Below are 18726 nucleotides of genomic sequence, written 5' to 3' on the forward strand. Positions count from 1 at the left end.
TTCCAAATGCTGTCTCCCCCTCAGTCCTCTCCTTTGGTTTACTATTGTCAGCTGACAGGCAGCTGAAATAGATTTGAATCCTGCTTCCCAAGTGTCAGCATCTTGTCCATTTGAGTCACTTTTCTAGTTCACTGGAGCACAGTTGGCAGGAAGAACACACGAATGGCAAGAAAGGCACTCCCACACAAAGCTAGGATTTGATCAGAATAAGCAAACTGGGATGTTCATGCTCACTGAGCGAAGAGCTGAAATGGAGAGTGGCAGCTTCCACTTTCAAGGATAAGAACGACAGCAACAGCGTGGGTTTGGTGGGGAAGGTGGGAATTCTGGAACTTAAGGCAGCTGCTGAGTGCGGGGTGAGATACAAACATTTCCTACCAGCTATTGTGTTAAACATCCATGGATTTTATCTTTGGCAAAAATATTCAGATATTAACGTTACATTAAATCGAATGCAATGCACATGGCAGAAAGACTGCACCTACTAATAAAACTTCCTCCAATTTTAGGAAGCTTAGGGTTTGATTCTGCAGCAAGTGAGATGACTTTGGGTGCCCAGGCTAAAGCTACATCGTTTATTTTCAACAGAGATCACCAGCTGCTCACACTATCATATCACAATTTTAAAGGAAATTAAGCTTGACGTGTCAATTACTTTAATAGATCTGACAGCGTTTCATACTGTTTTAGACTTCATATCAAGAACAGTTATTTCTGGCAACTGTAACCTACCAACTTCTGGCTAGGCATTCAATTAACATGACAAAGCATCATCACAGACTGCATTTGTGTCATAGCATTTCATAGCCCTCTGCTAAGTCTTTGGGTCTGTGACCCTGATAATACCATCTGTTCCAATGCCACTGTGGCTATCACTTTTTCAAATGGTCATAAATTAAAACCCAGACAGAATCCCAAAGAAGCTATTGTCAGCTGTCAGGACAAACTGTAACAAGGACCATGAAAAAATTGGAAATTGAAATGGCTCTGCAGCTGACAGAGGTTCGCTCGCTCGTCTTTTGAACATTTGTTACCACTTGACAACATCTGCCTTAATTTATTACTTGCTCTTGTTTAGAAAATAAAGGGTTTTATTTTTAAATGAGAGCATATACTTTTAAAACTATGTCTTTATTTTAAATTACTTATTTTAAGGTAGCAAAACCCACTTACCAGCAGAGAAATTTTAATTTAGAAATCAAGGCAAAAGCAGTCCTTTTAGTAGGTCAGATCACCTCTGACAGAAGGCAAGTATTTTTCCAAAGTGCTACCTAACACAATCATTGTCCATGTAGATTTAGAGCTCTGAAACCATTTTCACACTGTGTATTGTACAGAAGAAATTTTGAATCTGCATTTTCTTTGTTAATTTTTATTTCCACAGTCCTTTACTGATAAGGCCTTTATAACACTCACAGTTCACTATGTTGTCTAAATATGTTATGCTATCAAGTCATATAGCTAACTAAACTAATGTAGCAGAATACATTATGTTATGTTCTGGGATAATTTTTAAAAGTTAACTTTTAACAGCTATCTCCATGAGTGCTGACCGTAATGACCGTCATTCCTTGAATGACCACAACATCATCTACTATAACGCAAGATTTCTCAGATTTGTGTGAAAAAGCCGCACATGTATAAACTACACACATTTCAGGTCAGAGATTAGCAGAAAGCAGCTGTAATGTATTGTTATGTACAGAGCTTTTATAGTTTCCCAAGACTCTGAGAAGCACATATTAGTACAAAACTACATTCAACCTCAACATCTGGACAATAATAAATATGTACAACCAACAAACAATATGTACAACCATTCTGACAAACTTCAAGGTACTGCCCTCTCTTGTTTATATCCCACTTATCACAGACTGGGAGCACAGAGTTATGGTTTGCCACGTCTTACCAAACTGATCTCCTTCCCCAGAGGATATTACCCCTCTTCAGGAAAAAGCTGGCCTGAGAAGTCTTACTCAAAACTGTATTTACTGCATATAATGGTAATTGCATGAGCACACAAACAACATAATAGCAAAAGGAAATTTATGACATGAGTTCTCCAAATCTGACTCATGCTACACACGAGTTATATATGTGCTCACCAGTTCATGTTAGGGGCTATAATATTCTCTAACTTCCCCCAGGGACATAAAACAAGGCTTAGTTCTTTTTTGTTCAAACTCAGGTAGGAGTCTGATTTGTAGGACAGGAGGATGCATCAAAGCATAGACCTGAACAGAACATCTGAGAAAAACTAACAACCCATTATAATGAAAGCAGCAACCCTTTTTCCTTCAGATCTCTATATCCACAGACTTCATATTTAGTACTGGTTTGAAGTCAGCTTTTCTTCAATTTTGTACTTTCTACCAAGTAATAATGTAAGATAAGAAACAAAGATCTATGGAAGTAGTTTACCTTTATTAACTATAAAAGTACATTACTATAAAACAGTTCTAAGCTTAACTAAGCTCTCAAAACCAGATCAAAAAGGGATCACAGAAACAAAGTACTGATGCCACAGATACTTCTGAAACAGCCTGCTATCCAAACAGCCATCTCCTTCACCAACCATCTCAGCTGCAATGACTCGCGAAATATCATATTCATTGAGGAAATCCAAGACAGCATTGACAAAATCTTCCAGAAAGGAAGATAGTTGGAGGGGAGAGAGATGTAGGTAAACCAACCTATTTATTATTTAAAAGTATTAAAAGTTCTGCAGTGAATTTGAGACAAGGGCCTCATTTTACGTGGCTGAGCTGAAATGGCTATCAAGGAGGTGCCACATATCACTTCACTTAAACTGCATGCAAAGGCAGTAACTATCAAAAAGATAATTTTCACTGATAAATGATAGAACTGTCTCAATAACCTGCATTTTAATAGGAGGTCCATCAGCCACAGTACTAAATTTAAATATCATAAGGGAAAACCCTCCTAACTCTGCCAATCATTTGCAAGTCAAAACCCACAAAAGACACCCTGCAGGCTCCCTTCAGCAGGCAGCGGGAATATTGATGCTGCTGCCCTAACAACATTGACTGATACACTGGAGATCCCTGTGGGGAAAAATGATTTTCTTCAGAGTACAAATGCACTGGAAAGAGTAAGCACAGGAATTAAATGCGAGTCCCAAGAATGTGATGCTCAGAATGATATATTAGGAGGCTTGTACTGTAGTTAAAGCTAGGTAAGTTGCAGCATCTATGCCTCAGTGTCCCCATTTCTTGACTGGGAATAAGCAATACATACTTCAGGGCAAAACATATTTGAAACTCAACACGTTGACCACTCGAAGTTGTTATGAAAACAAATACTAAAACCTTTTTTAAATATCTAGACTTTAGATTTAGAAAAAGAGTAAAAGAAATTTCAGTCATTGTCCTACTATCTGCCATACCAACTGTCTTAGTTGCCATACTATCTGCAGCCGCTCAACTTAGCCAGTTACATTTTTATTCATCTAAACTTAATGCTTAAATAGTCATGCTTAAAAAGAGCTGAAACTAAAAATGCAGCTATGCAACCAAATATTAAATATTGCATTCAAGATTTGAATCAGCTACTGGTTCAACAACGTAAACATTTATAGCGCATAGGTGAAAAAAGACTATAACCAATGGTATTTTTTTCAAATGCCAAGAGTTGTTTACAAATTCAGTGTTTTAACGAAATGTACAGACTAGATTTGTACATATGTGATTAACTGTTGAAACTAAAAAGCTCTTATCTTTCTGCTCTCTATAAAGTCCATGCATACTAATATCAGACTTAAAAGGTGCAGGTCAACACTGCGCTGCTGATTGAAAAAGCGATGAAAGCCCAAAACAGCTTTCTGTTTTCAAGTTTAGCATTGTTAAGTCTCACTCCTGATGCATTTTTCCCCTCATATCAGATTATCCAAGTAGCTTACCATGATAGAAATGGCATTAAAAGCGTTAAAAATTCTAAATCCGCATTCACTATGTTTCATGTAGAGTCAACTTGGATTAAACACATAGTGGGCATGTTTACTTGCAGACAGCAGAGTACTGGAAAGAGCCTAGATTTAGAAAATATTGGTCCTTGTGCTTTTATACATAGATAACTGGCTCAAGCAAATAAACTGTACAACATAGCCTCTGATATAGGTGTACCTAGTATCCAGGTTAAACGTGGTGAGTTTACTACAGCTTCAGTGAGCCTGCAGTGTTGACCGGACTCTTCAATCATTACCTAATTAAGTCAATACAAATTGAAACTCAGACCATTGTTTTGCAACACCAAACATACACCATCAATACCCATTTATCAAGACACTGGCTCCTAACTATAGTGTTGATGTTAATATTACATCATGTCATAGCAACAGCATGAAAAGATCCTTTATGCTCAGCAGAAAATCAGATTAAAAAGGCATCCAGACTTTCAAAGTAAAAGTAAAGGAATTTTCTTCTCCAAGCCAATGTAAAACCAAAACTAGAGAGATCCAGATAATCAAGTTGTGAGAACTGGATTATTTCCATCCTAGAAAAGGACAGAAAAGAAAAAGAAAAGAAACCAAAGACTAGCTAGCAAGTTAATAGTGGAAGCATTTTTACTACCAAAAAGTAGTAGTTCAGAAAGAAAATGATTATTTCTATTTCCTTAAATTACATGCAAGGCCTTAGAACGAATGTTGAAGAAAGGAATGGTTAGCAGTATGGTAATAGGGAAAAGTGGAACAAAACACACTACGTGTTTATGGCTAGTGAGACACTAAGCTAGCCTGTACAGTATTTGATTAGATAGATTAATTCCAGGGAAAAAAAAGAAGAAGAAAAAAAAAGTTGTAAAACTAATTTGTCTGGATTTCAGTAAAGTTTCAATATAGCTGGATATAGGAAAACAAATCAAAGTGGAGATGGCATAGAGCAGCACAAGAATATAAAAATGAGTTAAGAACTAGTTTCCACTAGTCCATCCATCCAATAGGGATGAATGATGGCGAGTAGACTTCAAGGTTTGGCCTCAGGCCATATCTTAATTTATTGTCTTAGCACATAGGTATCAAGAGTGCCGATGAAATTTCATTGCAATGAAGTTACAGTACAAAAGCAGGTGATCCAAAGGCTTTTAGTAAAGAGCTCCTGCAGTCCACAGCTTTGGCCACAATGGTTTTACTGAAAAGACCATCCTCATCTCCTATTACCTTACTGTAGTTACAGAAGACAGGAGTCAGTTTTATTCAGAGAAAACACTGGCCTTTTTCAGTGAGATGCAGTATGCAAGGTGGCCAAACAGCATGTCTCCTCTCCCCTACTGAGAAATCAAGAGGTGGCAGCTTTCTGAGGAATAGTAGCTGCACATAACTTTCTTCATGCCATTTGTTGCTACTTGTTGAAAAAAATATACTCTAATATGAAGAATAATGGAAAAATAACCATAGAACCTTAGAAACAACACAGTTTTCAGAGTCAGACAAAACACACTTCAGATTTTCCCATGAGTTAAAGCTCACTGAAGCAATTGCTTTCTCTGTTAGTTTGATTGTCTAGATTAAAAAAATATCCTGACATAAAAAATAGCCTGGCACTAACCTTAAAGGCCAATTCTTTAACTCCATCTAAAACCACTTAGCTACCAGAAAACACAGTCTATGTTTAAAGAAAACTAATCTTGGAGAAATTATATTATGCTCTTCATACATAGTAAGTTGGTTGAATCTTTCCAAAGTGCAAGGTTCAACTCATCTTTAAACTGTAGACTCATGAGCAGGGGAAGGACTGCTAAGTACAATACTGGCTAGCAGGGAAGTTACAGCTTCAGTAAATGGAAAAGAGGTCTTCAAATAAAATTGAAAATGAGATGAGTTGGAGAGATAGAGAGACATAAAAAGACTGTTCCAGACTGGGGATTTGCAGAAAAAACTCTGTACCAGAGTAGACAACTTATCTGGGGAATGCAGCTGTTTGACATAACCCTGGCAAAAGCAAGCACTAAAATAATTTCCTGAGGGACAGTTGCTTCCAGATCTCTAGTTCTGCATTAAGGTAGGCTACTTTCTGTTTGATGAGGATAAGATAAAGCACAATTTTTAAGAAAAAGTTGTTTATAGTTCCTAGTCAGAAAAAAGGAGTCATAATTGATTCTGGTCCTCTCAAGAGCAGTCTGTTGTCTCAGGAAACGGCTTATGCCAAAGCAAGTCAAGCCCCGCTGTGACAGATGTAAAGCAAAAAGCAAAAGGTAATTTCATCAGTGCGCCAGAAATGCACCTGAGAACTGCAAGAGATTTATAGAAAAATACATGCACTAATAACTCCTGTGCAATTTTATAATTATACATTATTATAAGAGAGACTGCTAAAGAGCTGGGTCTCAGACACTTGGCTACAGTCCTGCAAGTTTCTCACACACATTTACTAACGACCACAACTAAACCACAGAGAATGGTTTGTGTCATTCAGATTGCTGTTGATGGTAGCATTTAGTTATACTTCACCGGCATGCAAAGTTATGCGGTACAAGAAAAGAAAAAAAATAAGACAACACGTGTAGATTACTTCACATCTCAAACGTTTTCCTGTAGTTAATGAATTCTCACCTGCAGAATTCCACAACAGAACCTTTCTCAGGAAAAGAAAAACTAAACCCCTTTCATTCATTTAAAGTTGAGGATGGCTGCTCTCTCCAGCCTTTTTCACATTCTTTATATTTATCCCAAAATAAATCCTTAAAAATATTTCTTTATTAATGATATGAAATTCAATTATAAATTATTAGACGCCAGATGTTGCCTACAAGCAAAAGCCCTTAGAGACTACAGGAAAGACAGCCATGCATACCAGGTGCCACATAGCTTTGATTGCTGTGTAAGTTCTCAGCTCCAGCTATAAAGTAATACTTTAATAAATTCAATGAGCACAAAAATGCCCAAGGAAGCAAAATAATCATAATTAGCCCAGTGCGTACTTCAGCAGAATGACCTAATTTGAAAAGTGTTTTGCAAAGCAATTCTCATATTGAAAGGCAATTACACAGAGCAAAATAAAAATTGTATTTCTGAGATCCATGCAAAAAAGCACCAGCAAGTATCCATGAAAAGGGATCTAAGAAACTACAGATGATAGTAGGGAATAGCATATATTTTCAGTTTCTGCCAAGCCTTCTCTCATTTCCATTTCCTTCTTTTTTTTTTTAAACTAGGAGAACTTAAATATCAAGGGCAACTATTAGCACTTCACTGACACAAGGCCTCCTGGCCATACCCCGAATTACTGGGACTAAGACTACTGACATTTTAATTCTGTTACATTAGTCTTGCTTGTTAGTATTTTTCCACTAGTAAAAATCTGTATGGTTTTTTCCCTCCATCCTCTTTTAGGTGGCCAGTTATCCAGCAAAAGACATGGAGGAAAAGGCAAAGATTACTTTGGATATCAACAAAACCCAAGTGACAATGACTTTAATGTAGTCAGCCCTTTAGAGCGTAAAATGCATAAGGAGATGGAAAGACTCTGGAAAGACTTTTAATAGGAATTACCCTTTCTAACACCTACAAAAAAAGCCTGAAAAAGTAAATTTTTTATTATGCTGTGATCAGATGCTTGTACTAGCTTGCTGGTCTGATCATTATCTCTACTTAGTACTATGAAACAAGGAGATACTTTCCATGTAAACAACTGTAGAGAGTCATCAATATTTTGTGTTCTTTAAATAATATTAGACACATCTTTGTCTATAGAAGCCTCAATGCAGATCATTAAGGTATACTTGAACTTCCCATGAGAAAATCATCAAGAGGGAGAGAAGCCCAAAAACTTAATTTGCGAAGATCCCAACGGAGGCTTTTCAGTTGCACTGTTTTGCCACTGACACTTTTGCATGGACATTCCCCAAGCATATTGCATAAGCAGGCTGCATGAGGAGCATAACTGGAAATATTTTGGAATCAACCGGCCATTCTTGCAGTTCCCGTTGCATTGTATCTGCATGCTTAAAAAAAAAAATCATTAAAAAGCTCAAATATTAAAAAAACAGCCAAATCAAGCATATAAAAATATCAGACTGGCAACAATCAAAAATGCATCATTATTAACTAGATATCACAGAATGGGCCATTTTATGGAACTGCGGGGTACTGCAATGCCTGCAAGACAATGACCAGTTGATAACAACTAGGTTGCATGGCACATGGTTTGGCAGCACCTCACTTCCACGGTGCAAAGACAATAAGAGGTATCCAAAATATCAAGGCAGGTTTGTAGCAGAGAATACATGTATACATATATATGTGTATATTATACATGCATGTATGTAAGATGAGTGAATACAGTTGAGAAAGATCTTAATTTTTTGCACCTTCCTTCCATGATTGCTACGGGTCATGCACCATGGAAATGAGGGAAGAAAGAATAAAGTCTGTGCTTTATGGAGTTTTACCACTGGTAAAAGTAAGGGAAGTCTTGCATAACAGGAAGGCTGTAACAAGATTTCGTCCACAAACAAGTGTTCTTATCACGTCGTCTAACACAAATCATTACCTCTATCTACAAGGCTTGTCTTGCTTGCATTCCCAGAATCACGGGATGACTGAGGTAGGAAGAGACCTCTGGAGATTGCCTACATCCAAACTCGAAGCAGAGTCACCTCGAGTGTGTTGCTAAGGGCAATCTGTTCTGTCAGATTTTTAGTATCTCCAAGGTTGTGAGACTCCACAACCTCTCAGGGCAAGTGGATGTATCTTACACGTGTATCTGAAATACTGTTACCATTACGCAAACGGTATGCCATCATACTCTTGTTCGTCAGCTCTTTGCCTGCCAATTACTTGAAACACACAGTTTAGGGCAGGGAATCCCTCCTCAGATGCTTTGTTATGATGTCTAGCAAAACCAAAGCCCTGATTCAGACTGAGCCATTTTGATCTTTGGATTTTCCTTGAACTTGGAACAATAATTGTTTGCTACCTACCAAATTATGATATTTAATCCATACTTGCGGTATGTGAAACAAATTGATAATAGCTCAGTTTTGATAATAGAACCCAGTTCAAAGACTTTATGCTATGAAACATCAATCGAAGCTTGAAATGAACCCTACTTGTATTTTGAAAATTCAAAACAAAAATTCTTAAGCTCTTCCAAGCAAAGAGATGCAACTTTGGAGTAATACTGTACACTGTAGACTGACCTGCTGCAACAGGGAATTGGGATGAATTATCTGATGGGTGGAATTTTATCAGTTCCACACAATACAATAAAAACACTGGAATGATTCATGACCTGCCAAATAAAGAGAAGTAACTCTAGCCAAAGCATCCCTTCCTTCTGCCAGCATCTACCACTAATTAATTTTCCATTTTTTAAAGTGGGAACAAATAGAAGTGATAAAATGGTTTCTGGCAAGCTGAACCTGAATTGATAAAACTGTGGAAAAATCTATCACACAGATAACACAAAAATAGATGAAAACAGAAAGTTAAAGCTGACTATACCAGGCAAAAATCCCTATGTAAAAAAAAAAAAAAAGAAAAGGAAAAAAAAAGAAAAAAGAAAAAAAGAAAAAAACAAAGAAAAAACCCACTTTTCAATTCAGAGAGAAACTCTCTTTCAAATAGAAATCTTAGGAAAGTTAATTAAAAAAATAGATCTAAAAAACACTTAAGAAAAAAGCTACAGGAAGCTGCCTTAACCATTGCTACTAGATTCCCAATAAATACTACACCCCAGTGGCTTAGATTCTCTATCTTACTCCAGTTCTGTTCCGTGCAACAACAGTGCATGCTGCACAAAATCAGATTACCTTTGCATCTTCAGATATTCAGAGATTGTCTAAGCCGAACAACTAATTTAAGCCCAGTTACAGTATTCCTCTTATAATGGCTGTCAGCCAAGGACAGCACAGACAAGTTGAAACCTGTTGAGGAGTCCTTATAGGGCTCACTCTCAGGTGGTGAAAAGCATCCAACAGTGGAGTTATTTTCTTGTTGAAAGATCTGCTCCTGCTACAGCTGCTTTAGGCCATTTGGAGTCAATACAGGGTAATGTGAAAAGAAAGTCTTTTATGAAGCAGGACCTGTATATCATCAGCCCCAAAATACCACCTTCGGAACAACAGTTCTCAGGTGATCAGCACAGACAATCCCGCCTGAGTAACTGGGAGCTCACTGCTTCAAGTTATAAACAAAATTAGTGCAGTAAATTGCCATAGTCACTTTCTGCTTCCAAAAAAGCAACTAAATTCTAGTTTAACTCAAATTTGTAGCAATTAATGTTGTAAAAAACTGAGCAAAAATAGATCTGCTTTAAAAGAGTACTGCAAAACTCAGATAAAGCATCCAGGAATTAAGAAATTCTACCGATCTTCCTCCAATGGTAATCTTTAAGATATGAATCAGTATGAAATGGTTAACTGCTGTACTTGAGCTCAGTAACACTAAAAATAAAAGGAGATAACTTTGAAATAAACAGGGGAAAAAAACCAAACTTTCTGGATTATTCACCTTGATTCAAAAGCTAATGTCTATGCAAGTTGGTGTTACATACTTTTTATTGCACTAAGAACCAATGTTTTTCTGTTGTAACACTAAAATGAGAAATAATATTTTCAAGGCAGAAAAGAATGCAGCCTGTGAGTGCCACATAGCAGGTGAAGACTTTAAAGTGTATTGAAATGGTCCTTGAGTCACTTGAACTCAATAGGCATGTTCCAGGTTAAAATACAAGTAGAACTGCCATTGTTTTCTCAGAACGCAGAATGTGCCTACTTGAAATATTTAGATGTGACAGTGGTCAAATCACAGTAAAATGTCTTCTGTAAGGAGTAGTGAGTTTTTGGCTCAACATATCTTTTGCTTTCTCTACTTTCTAAACCTTGACATTTCTGAAGGGCAAACCTACAATATTTTACTAACAAATCTAACAAAACCAATTACCGTTATTTCTCCATTCTTCAACCACTGTGTGCATAAGGATGCACTTAGAGAGTGAGTCAAATGAGCACTGAGATTTGGCATTAGCATTTAGCTCTACAGTAATCAGTTACAACACAAATCACCCACAAGAACCAGCATCAAGTGCTTAGGACAAGCCTATGTGGCTTAAACCAACAATTTTTACAGCATAGCGGCCTGACAATGTGAGTTAGTGAATGTTCCCCGAGGAGGTCCTTGTTATGAAAGGAAGAATAAATACTAGAGAATACTGCCTCACTGAAGGAAAAAAGTTAGTTTGGGTGACCGTGTTTAGTCTCTCTCTTCTTTAACTCCCTTGACCCCTTCAAATAGGGTCTGAACCCACGTTTCTAAAGTCTTCTCTGCTTTTCCTTTCTTTCAGTCAGCTCAACATCTTTGACAGGCTCATAAGCTTACACTACCCATACGTACTGCCAGGCTTCTTTCTGGCAAAGTGTCTTTGGGTTGAAAAAAATGTAAGAAGTCAATGTAGTTAGCAATAAATAAAAATATATTTATAACTGAGAGGTAAAACACACGTAGTTAATCTAAGCCTTAAGAGATCTGACTTAGTTCTGCATAGTTATAGGAAACTTTAACAGATATCTAACAGTGTGGAGTGGGGAATGAAATTCTTTAAGATAATACTTTTTGAAAACTAATTTCTACATGAGTAATTTTGGGTAAGTAATTTCTCCCTTTCTGTTTTAGTTTTCTACTCTTAAAAGCTAAGTTACTAAAAGGATTAACTGGCAAGTGCTATGATGAATTACTTAATATTCAAAAAAATATTGGAATCTTCTAGGATTATAACGATATACAGATGCTGGAAAAACTATTTCATGTCAAAGCTACATTTAGCTACGAAATTTTCAGCCTGAGAGAGAATACACAGATTTGTTTCCTGGACAATGGGTTGAAATATCCATTGCCATTTCAGGCCTTACTGAATGATGGCCCGTTTCAGGACTTTTCAGACGTCAGCAGTAAGGGCTACTTTCCACAACAGCACTCTGACTGCAGGAGATAAAAGACTGTTTATTCTTTTTTCACAGGGGAGGAAAACAATGACAAAAGCAGGAAGGCAGCAGTAATGCAGAAATCTGGAGGTGATGATAAAGGGTAGGGAGAATGGAGAAAGTTGTTCAAATAAATCCATTCTGGCCCAAATCAGGCAGGTGACAACCAAGTATATATGACATTCAATTGAAGTGTGAATCATCATTTTTCAATTTAGTAATTAAACAAAAGTTTAAATTTCGTTGGGTGTGATAAAAAGTGATTTGAAATACAGAACACAAACACTGAAGTATTTCAAACCTTTATAACACAACTTTGCGTTGTTTTCCCCAAGTGCACTATACAACTCTTAAAAACAAGAAAGGACACTGCATTTGTTCAAAAGCTTTGCTGCTGCACCCTGTGAAGTACACAGAATTGATACCGACGTGTTACTGCTCCATTCCTGATATCTTGTGAGCAGTCAGAGCTAGCAAAATAGCAAGCTGGTATAACCCCTGGCTTGGAGAAAATTGCAGTTAGCAACAAACGGTAAAAAATAGCACCTGAGAACAAGGCGGATCTTAAACCAAGACTTGCTTAACAGACTACAGTGAATGAATGTATGGACTTAAACATTAACTGTATGAGGAATAATTTAGTTGCACAAGCAACTAAAGAGAATTTTAACAGCATTTCTCTTTGAAAGAACTAGTTTTCTTGTTCAGCTGATTTAATTAATAAAAACCGCAACATTTCAGAAGGGACTGAAATAGCAGTGAGCATGAACACAAACACACTGCCCCCTGCAGCCAGGTCTCTGTTAGAATTTCTCACGTTGTAGGTGATGTAACAGTACAACTCAAATCAGTTCCATTTCCCAAGAAGTTTAATTAAGCAGAATACAGCTAAACAAATTGTCATTTATTCATGGATCAAGCCCCCACCATTTGGTGTCACGTTGTCTTAGGCATTTCATTACTAAGGCAAATATAGCAAGAGTCAACCTCTCCTTCCAAACCCTCCCATTTATCATTATCATTTTGTTCGTGAACAGATCTTTTCCATCACTCTTAACTGCTCCAATTTTCACACCACCGCCAAGTCCTCCTGTTTTTCATTTTAGCAAATCTTTAAAATAGGAATAAATCAGTGAAGACCTTAGAGATAGCAGCATAATTAATAACAACTTGTTTCTTTAGAAAATTGTAATTTTAGACAAATATAGCCTTTTAACAGATCATATCAGCCAATAAAAGGTAACTGCATTCAGATAATACATTAGACTTCTGCAAAGAGCATGTCTTCATGGCCACATTAACAGAATATGGAGTCTGCACTTGAGACAAAGGCAGGAGTCTTTATGCAGAAACTCCAAAGCACAGGACATGCTGCAACTCACAGGAGGAAGCACATCTGTTCTCAAGCCACAGGACTAAATTTCTAGTCTTTCTTCACACATTTCTTCAGTAATTTAGATTAATAAGGTTGTTTCTGTGTAGGAACAGTAGATCATATTCAGGAATAAATACTTGAAGAGACTTATGGCCAAAAGTTGTACGGGAAAATAGTACAGTTCAAAGTTTAATTTTTCATCCTTCTTACCAGCATGATGTATCATCATTAAAAGGATGGATTATAATAGGAGAAATCTTGCCTATTCCCAGTAAGTCATTCTTGTTCATACAAATATAAACAAACATTTTATTTAGCTTTTGTTCTTCTCTGGACATCTACAAATAATATCTCAAATCAAAGATCCAGATTTCTAAACCACTAGCATCAGGAAATTTTACTGAGTGTCAGACGTCACTTATTCTAAAATTTTAATTAAAAGAAAAAAATCCTTCAAAACTGATTTCAGGTTTAACTATTTCAAATAATTTACTTGGAGAGGCAGGGCTGGATATGTATGCTACATGCTAGAACTTGTATCCTTAAATCTTACTTCCTTTTTGTTGCGTTTAATAAAGTTATTATGACCTATACTTGGTATGTGCCCAAAAAAAGAAATTCACAAAAGCCTATTAAATAAATTTAAGCTCTAAGGTAACTGTTATGTTGAAACAGCAGCATTTTATATTCCTTTCTAAGCATTGCTACAAAGCCATATAAAATAATTTAAAAATATCAAATTAATCACAGAAAATAAGGTATTTTTTTTTCACAGAAGTTTGGTTCATAAACTGATTGTCAGCTTAGAATTGAGAATACAAATATTACAAGTTAATGTTTCAGCTGTTGTTATAGAGTACCTCCACAGTGCTGTTGCTATAGCTCCCCTGCCACCGAGATCATATCTTTTTAGAATAAATAGGTAAATATACACAAAGTGTTGAGAGTTATTCATCTATACACACAGGCAAGAGTAAACACTGCAAACTTTCTCCTCAAAATACGTTTTGCAATAGTCAAAAGATCAAGAAGGATACAGAATCTTGTACTTTTTCTCCACATGGAATTACACAGACAACTATTTTTATAGCATATTATCTTTCATATTTGTATTTAAGCAGCATAAATCTCTCAGAATCTATTCAAAACAACATCTTAGTACAGAAAAGGTCTACAGTCATAGAAAAAGCTTTCAAAAAACAAAATTTTAAATTATAAGAATGCTTAAAAAGGACTGGCCAATCCCATAAAATGAATAGTTATCCTCCAGCTTGCACTCAAACTGAAAAGCACATAAGAAGGAAGCACGGTAGCACAGTATTATTCATCTCATGTGCCTCTCCAGGCAGCTAATTTCTCAGCCATTCCGAAAAGCATTGTGTGTTTACAGACTATTTATTCAAAGGTGGATTCAGAGGTGAGGCAAAAAAACACCCAGAAAAACATAAGCTTTCATTTTCACTGAGCTGCACTGCTTTAGGTCGACTGCCTGCTTCTTCAGAAAAAGGAACCTTTTGGCATTTGTCAGTAGGCTCAAATATCTTGAAATGCTGAAAAGGTGAAACAAAAAACTTTCCCTGTGCTGCCTTCCTATCTGATCTTTTGTCTCATATGTTCCCCTCAGGGATGCACGAGAAATTTCTCTGAATAATTCATAAGCACCTAGGCAGAAACCAGCTTCTACTTCTGAACAGAAAGATTGGGTAAGAAGCTGATTGCAGCTGTTCTGCTCTGCTCTATCTGGAAGAAAACTGGATTAAAAAAAGAAAGTAATTTTCCTAACATAGTAAGCACAAAATATATATATATGTAGGTATATATGAAGTATATAAACAAACTCATGCATTTATGCTGGGGAAAGCACCTTTGTACTTAAAAGTTACACATTCCTTTGAGGGCCAGATTGATTCCGTACCTTTCAAAAATCCAAGAAATCACATAGCATGAAAGTAATCAATCAACATGTAGAATTCAACTTTTAGTTTGGAATTAGATAGCAGAATGACTGATCTTTCCTCTAAACTACAATATCCAACTCTTCTTTTAACATGAGCCACCTCTGTTTCCCAACGGCACTGAATATTAGGCAGATGCGAATGACGACTTCTTCTGCAGTCTCTGTTAGGACTGAAATAGTCTTATTGCCTGCAGATACTTTTTATGTTCCAACACAAACACAGAAGAGAGAATAAAAAGCCAGAAAACACTGTTTCCAAAGCTATTTTGCTAATAAGAATATAGATCCAAAACTCATAAGCTATGGGTTACCCACACCAAGTTAAGATTTCACAATACAATATCATAAGTTGAGACAAAAGTACTTACAAATGTGGACTCAAGACTTACCAGCCTCTGCATGCTTTTCACATGGGTAGGACTAATAGATAAGGCCTCTTCATACCAGCGTTTGGCTTCATCGATATTTCCACGAAGTTCAGCCACCTGACCTCTCATGTAGAGAACGTAGTGCGACATGGGAAAGAGATTAGCTGCTTCCTGGGTACACGCTGTGGCCTCAGCAGGCTTCCCAATCCCTATGTAGACTTCAGCTGTGGAAGGAATGTGAGGACCAACGAATGAGTCTTTCTTCATCATACCATGACTAGATGTTGTCACATGTGTTGCATTTGTAAATAGTTTCATTCTAAGCAAAGGCTATTTTCCTCCAAAAATTTTGCTGCTGAAGAGAAATTATTACATAAATTATTTTAAATGAATTATTCTTTTAAGAAAGTTGACTTTCTAAATGTAATAGGAGTTTGAACCTCTAAATGGCTGTTTTAAACACCAGGAAACTCATTATAGTTTGTTATTTTTAACTGAAGTCTGGGATTTTTTTCATTGTAGTTTTATTTTTCAGATGTGAGCATGCCAGTATTCTAGTATGATTTAAGAACAGAAAACCCAACAAAACAGCACACAGAGATCCTTACAGTAGGTAAGAAGGAGAACATAACTAATTACAGGGTTTTCTGAATTGTACATGGCAACCATTAAGGAAGCAGTAGCAATTGCTCCAGCTACCAATCACGAAATGGCAAGCCTGACTCTAAGTTTCCTACTTCAGAGCAGTTTAAAAGAAATATAATGTTATTTGATATGCAAAGTTTTCTAGTTAAGTTAGCAGAACATGTGAAATGCTTAATCAGCATTCTGATTTGACAACATTTGTTCATATTTCCAAGTATGTTATATAAGAGATCCTCCAGAAGCTAAGAACATTTAACTCTGCAGCTTTAAAAAAAAAAAAAAAAAAAGGCAGCTATATTTAATTTAACATAAATCACTCCTGATGAAAGCAGTTGAGTAGCCTGACACACACTTGTCTAAATCAGATTGACTATAGGAAAAAAAAAGGTTCATTCAGTAAGTGATTAACAACTAATAACAGTAGAAGTGTTTGCCTTCAACAGCTCTTATGACACTCTTCAACACAGCTATTTCACTACCCTGCTGGATTATCTTAATCTCTTGCTAAAAGAATGGGAAAAGAGAGGAATAAACAGATACTAAATGCAAGAAAAAGATATTAAAGGTTCTGGGTTGGGTTATCTCTTTCTTTTACATCGGTATAGACTCTAGAAAAATTCACCCTCAAAGTAAGTGTGTAACTGCATTCTATTGTATGATACTCTACAAAAGTCTTATAGATTAAAGTTTAAATCAAAATGCTCCGTCAAAACAGCAAAGACATGCTTCTCACTATACAGTACAGGCCACCCATCTTGGTTTAAAGGCTGTCAGATCATGACCTCACACTACAGGTTCTTTTAACCGATTTTTGTAGGGTTGCTGGAGTAAATTATTTTATTCCTCTAGGAAGGAGGGAGAACAGACTTTTTTTTACCAGAAGAGCATTCTTTTGCTCCTCAGTTGATTTGGTGATTTCACAGAACACATTCTACCGAACATAAATAGTTATGTCCATGTGGATGCATGGATTAATGCAGTACATTTTTAGAAACTAATGAAATGCTTTTTGATGGAAAAATGTCTCATCCACATGAAGAACTAACACGTGAAATTGCAGATCCAGCAACACTGTTTTTTCCCCTAACCCTAAAAGAACGACCTCACCTAGTTAGAGATCATACTGTATAACTAAAGAATAGCAAACCTGGAAGATAATGAAGGGATAAAATTTTGAAATCAAAATCTAAATTTGGGAGAAATTAAATTTTTCTAGGATTTTACTTTTACTAACTGTTGGTAGAATCCAGAGAGCAAGTTGTAGCCATAATTTGAGAGCTGGACATACAGCATAAAATGTGAATAATACTGAGAGGTTTGTTGGTGTTGTTTTTTTTTTTCAAACCCTACAATGGGAAAATTTGGAAAAGCTTTGGGTACTTCATTCTTGAGTGCTTTTCTAAAAGCTACATGGTCAATATCACTACACAAGAAACAAGATTTTAGTGAGTATAAAACACACTGCATTATTTAAATGCTAACCGTTTGAGCTCTTCTGGTTTTATTGTCCCTTCTCCAGCATCATCAGACTTGAAACATAGTTTTAAATACACACTCCCAAGTTGCTTGGTGAAAAGACAGTTAGGAAAAATATAATTTACACAGACTGTAAAAGGTACTAAGTAAAAGCCGTAATTATTAGCAAATAATATGCAGAAACTAAAAATTACTGAAGTAGGTGATTATTTGCTACCACAATAATTCTAGGCTGAAAAATAAGCAGAGATTGGCTAATTTAACAGACTGCAGTTGAAATTCTGTATTCCTTGAGGGGAAACATGTATGGTAGCAATGGCTTTTAACACTGGCCAATAAAGGCTGCAATACTGCTTATAAATTAGCCTTACGTTACTGTAGGGGATACTAAATCTTGCTGTCCTGCTTACTAACTGCAGCAGAGAAACTTGACAGTTATTAACAGACCTTCCTAAAAGTATTAATTTTACACAAAATAATTCCTTTATGTTTAAAGTTATTTTAAAAATAACTTCTCTTTTTCTCTACCAGAAGTTATGCCACCCCAACAGAATATACAGTGGGCTTTTTGAAAAACTATGAAAGAATGATTAGAAAGTTGAACTTGTGGCTAGGTGTTAAGCATGAAAGTTCATTCAAGAAATTTCTGAAACTGAAGGAGAGCTGTTCATTCTGAGACAATGACTTCAAACTGAATAAAAATGTTAAAACCAACACGGCAAATTCAAATAAATCAGTTGTGGAAAACTGACAAGTGCCAGCAGAATTTGTAGGAAGATCTCAGAGAGGAACAGCAGTTTGAAGAGAAACCAGGTGCCAAGTCTGATGTGCTCTTCTTAATGTCCCCACCTAGAGAATGCCAAGAATGACTTCTGGCTCAAACCCTTCCAACACTTACACTTGCATTTTATTGAGAAATCAATCTATTTTCCAATCAAGCTGCGTAGCAATATTGAGTTCAGTCTTGA

General features: G+C 36.4%; 1 protein-coding gene across 4 annotated transcripts in view; it reads right to left on the minus strand.

The window, feature by feature from the left end:
* Window positions 1–18726, minus strand: part of TTC7B (tetratricopeptide repeat domain 7B) — a 143748-nt gene that overhangs the window by 14156 nt on the left and 110866 nt on the right. For all 4 annotated transcript variants that reach the window (XM_087747504.1, XM_087747502.1, XM_087747506.1 and 1 more), the window contains one exon: window positions 15659–15861. In XM_087747504.1, coding sequence (XP_087603630.1) covers window positions 15659–15861 — 203 coding nt within the window. The remainder of the gene's footprint in view (window positions 1–15658; window positions 15862–18726) is intronic.

This window comes from Nipponia nippon, unplaced genomic scaffold (assembly GCF_047370975.1).
Source record: "Nipponia nippon isolate SJK-2023a ecotype South Korea unplaced genomic scaffold, ASM4737097v1 scaffold_11, whole genome shotgun sequence".
Lineage (NCBI taxonomy): Eukaryota > Metazoa > Chordata > Aves > Pelecaniformes > Threskiornithidae > Nipponia > Nipponia nippon.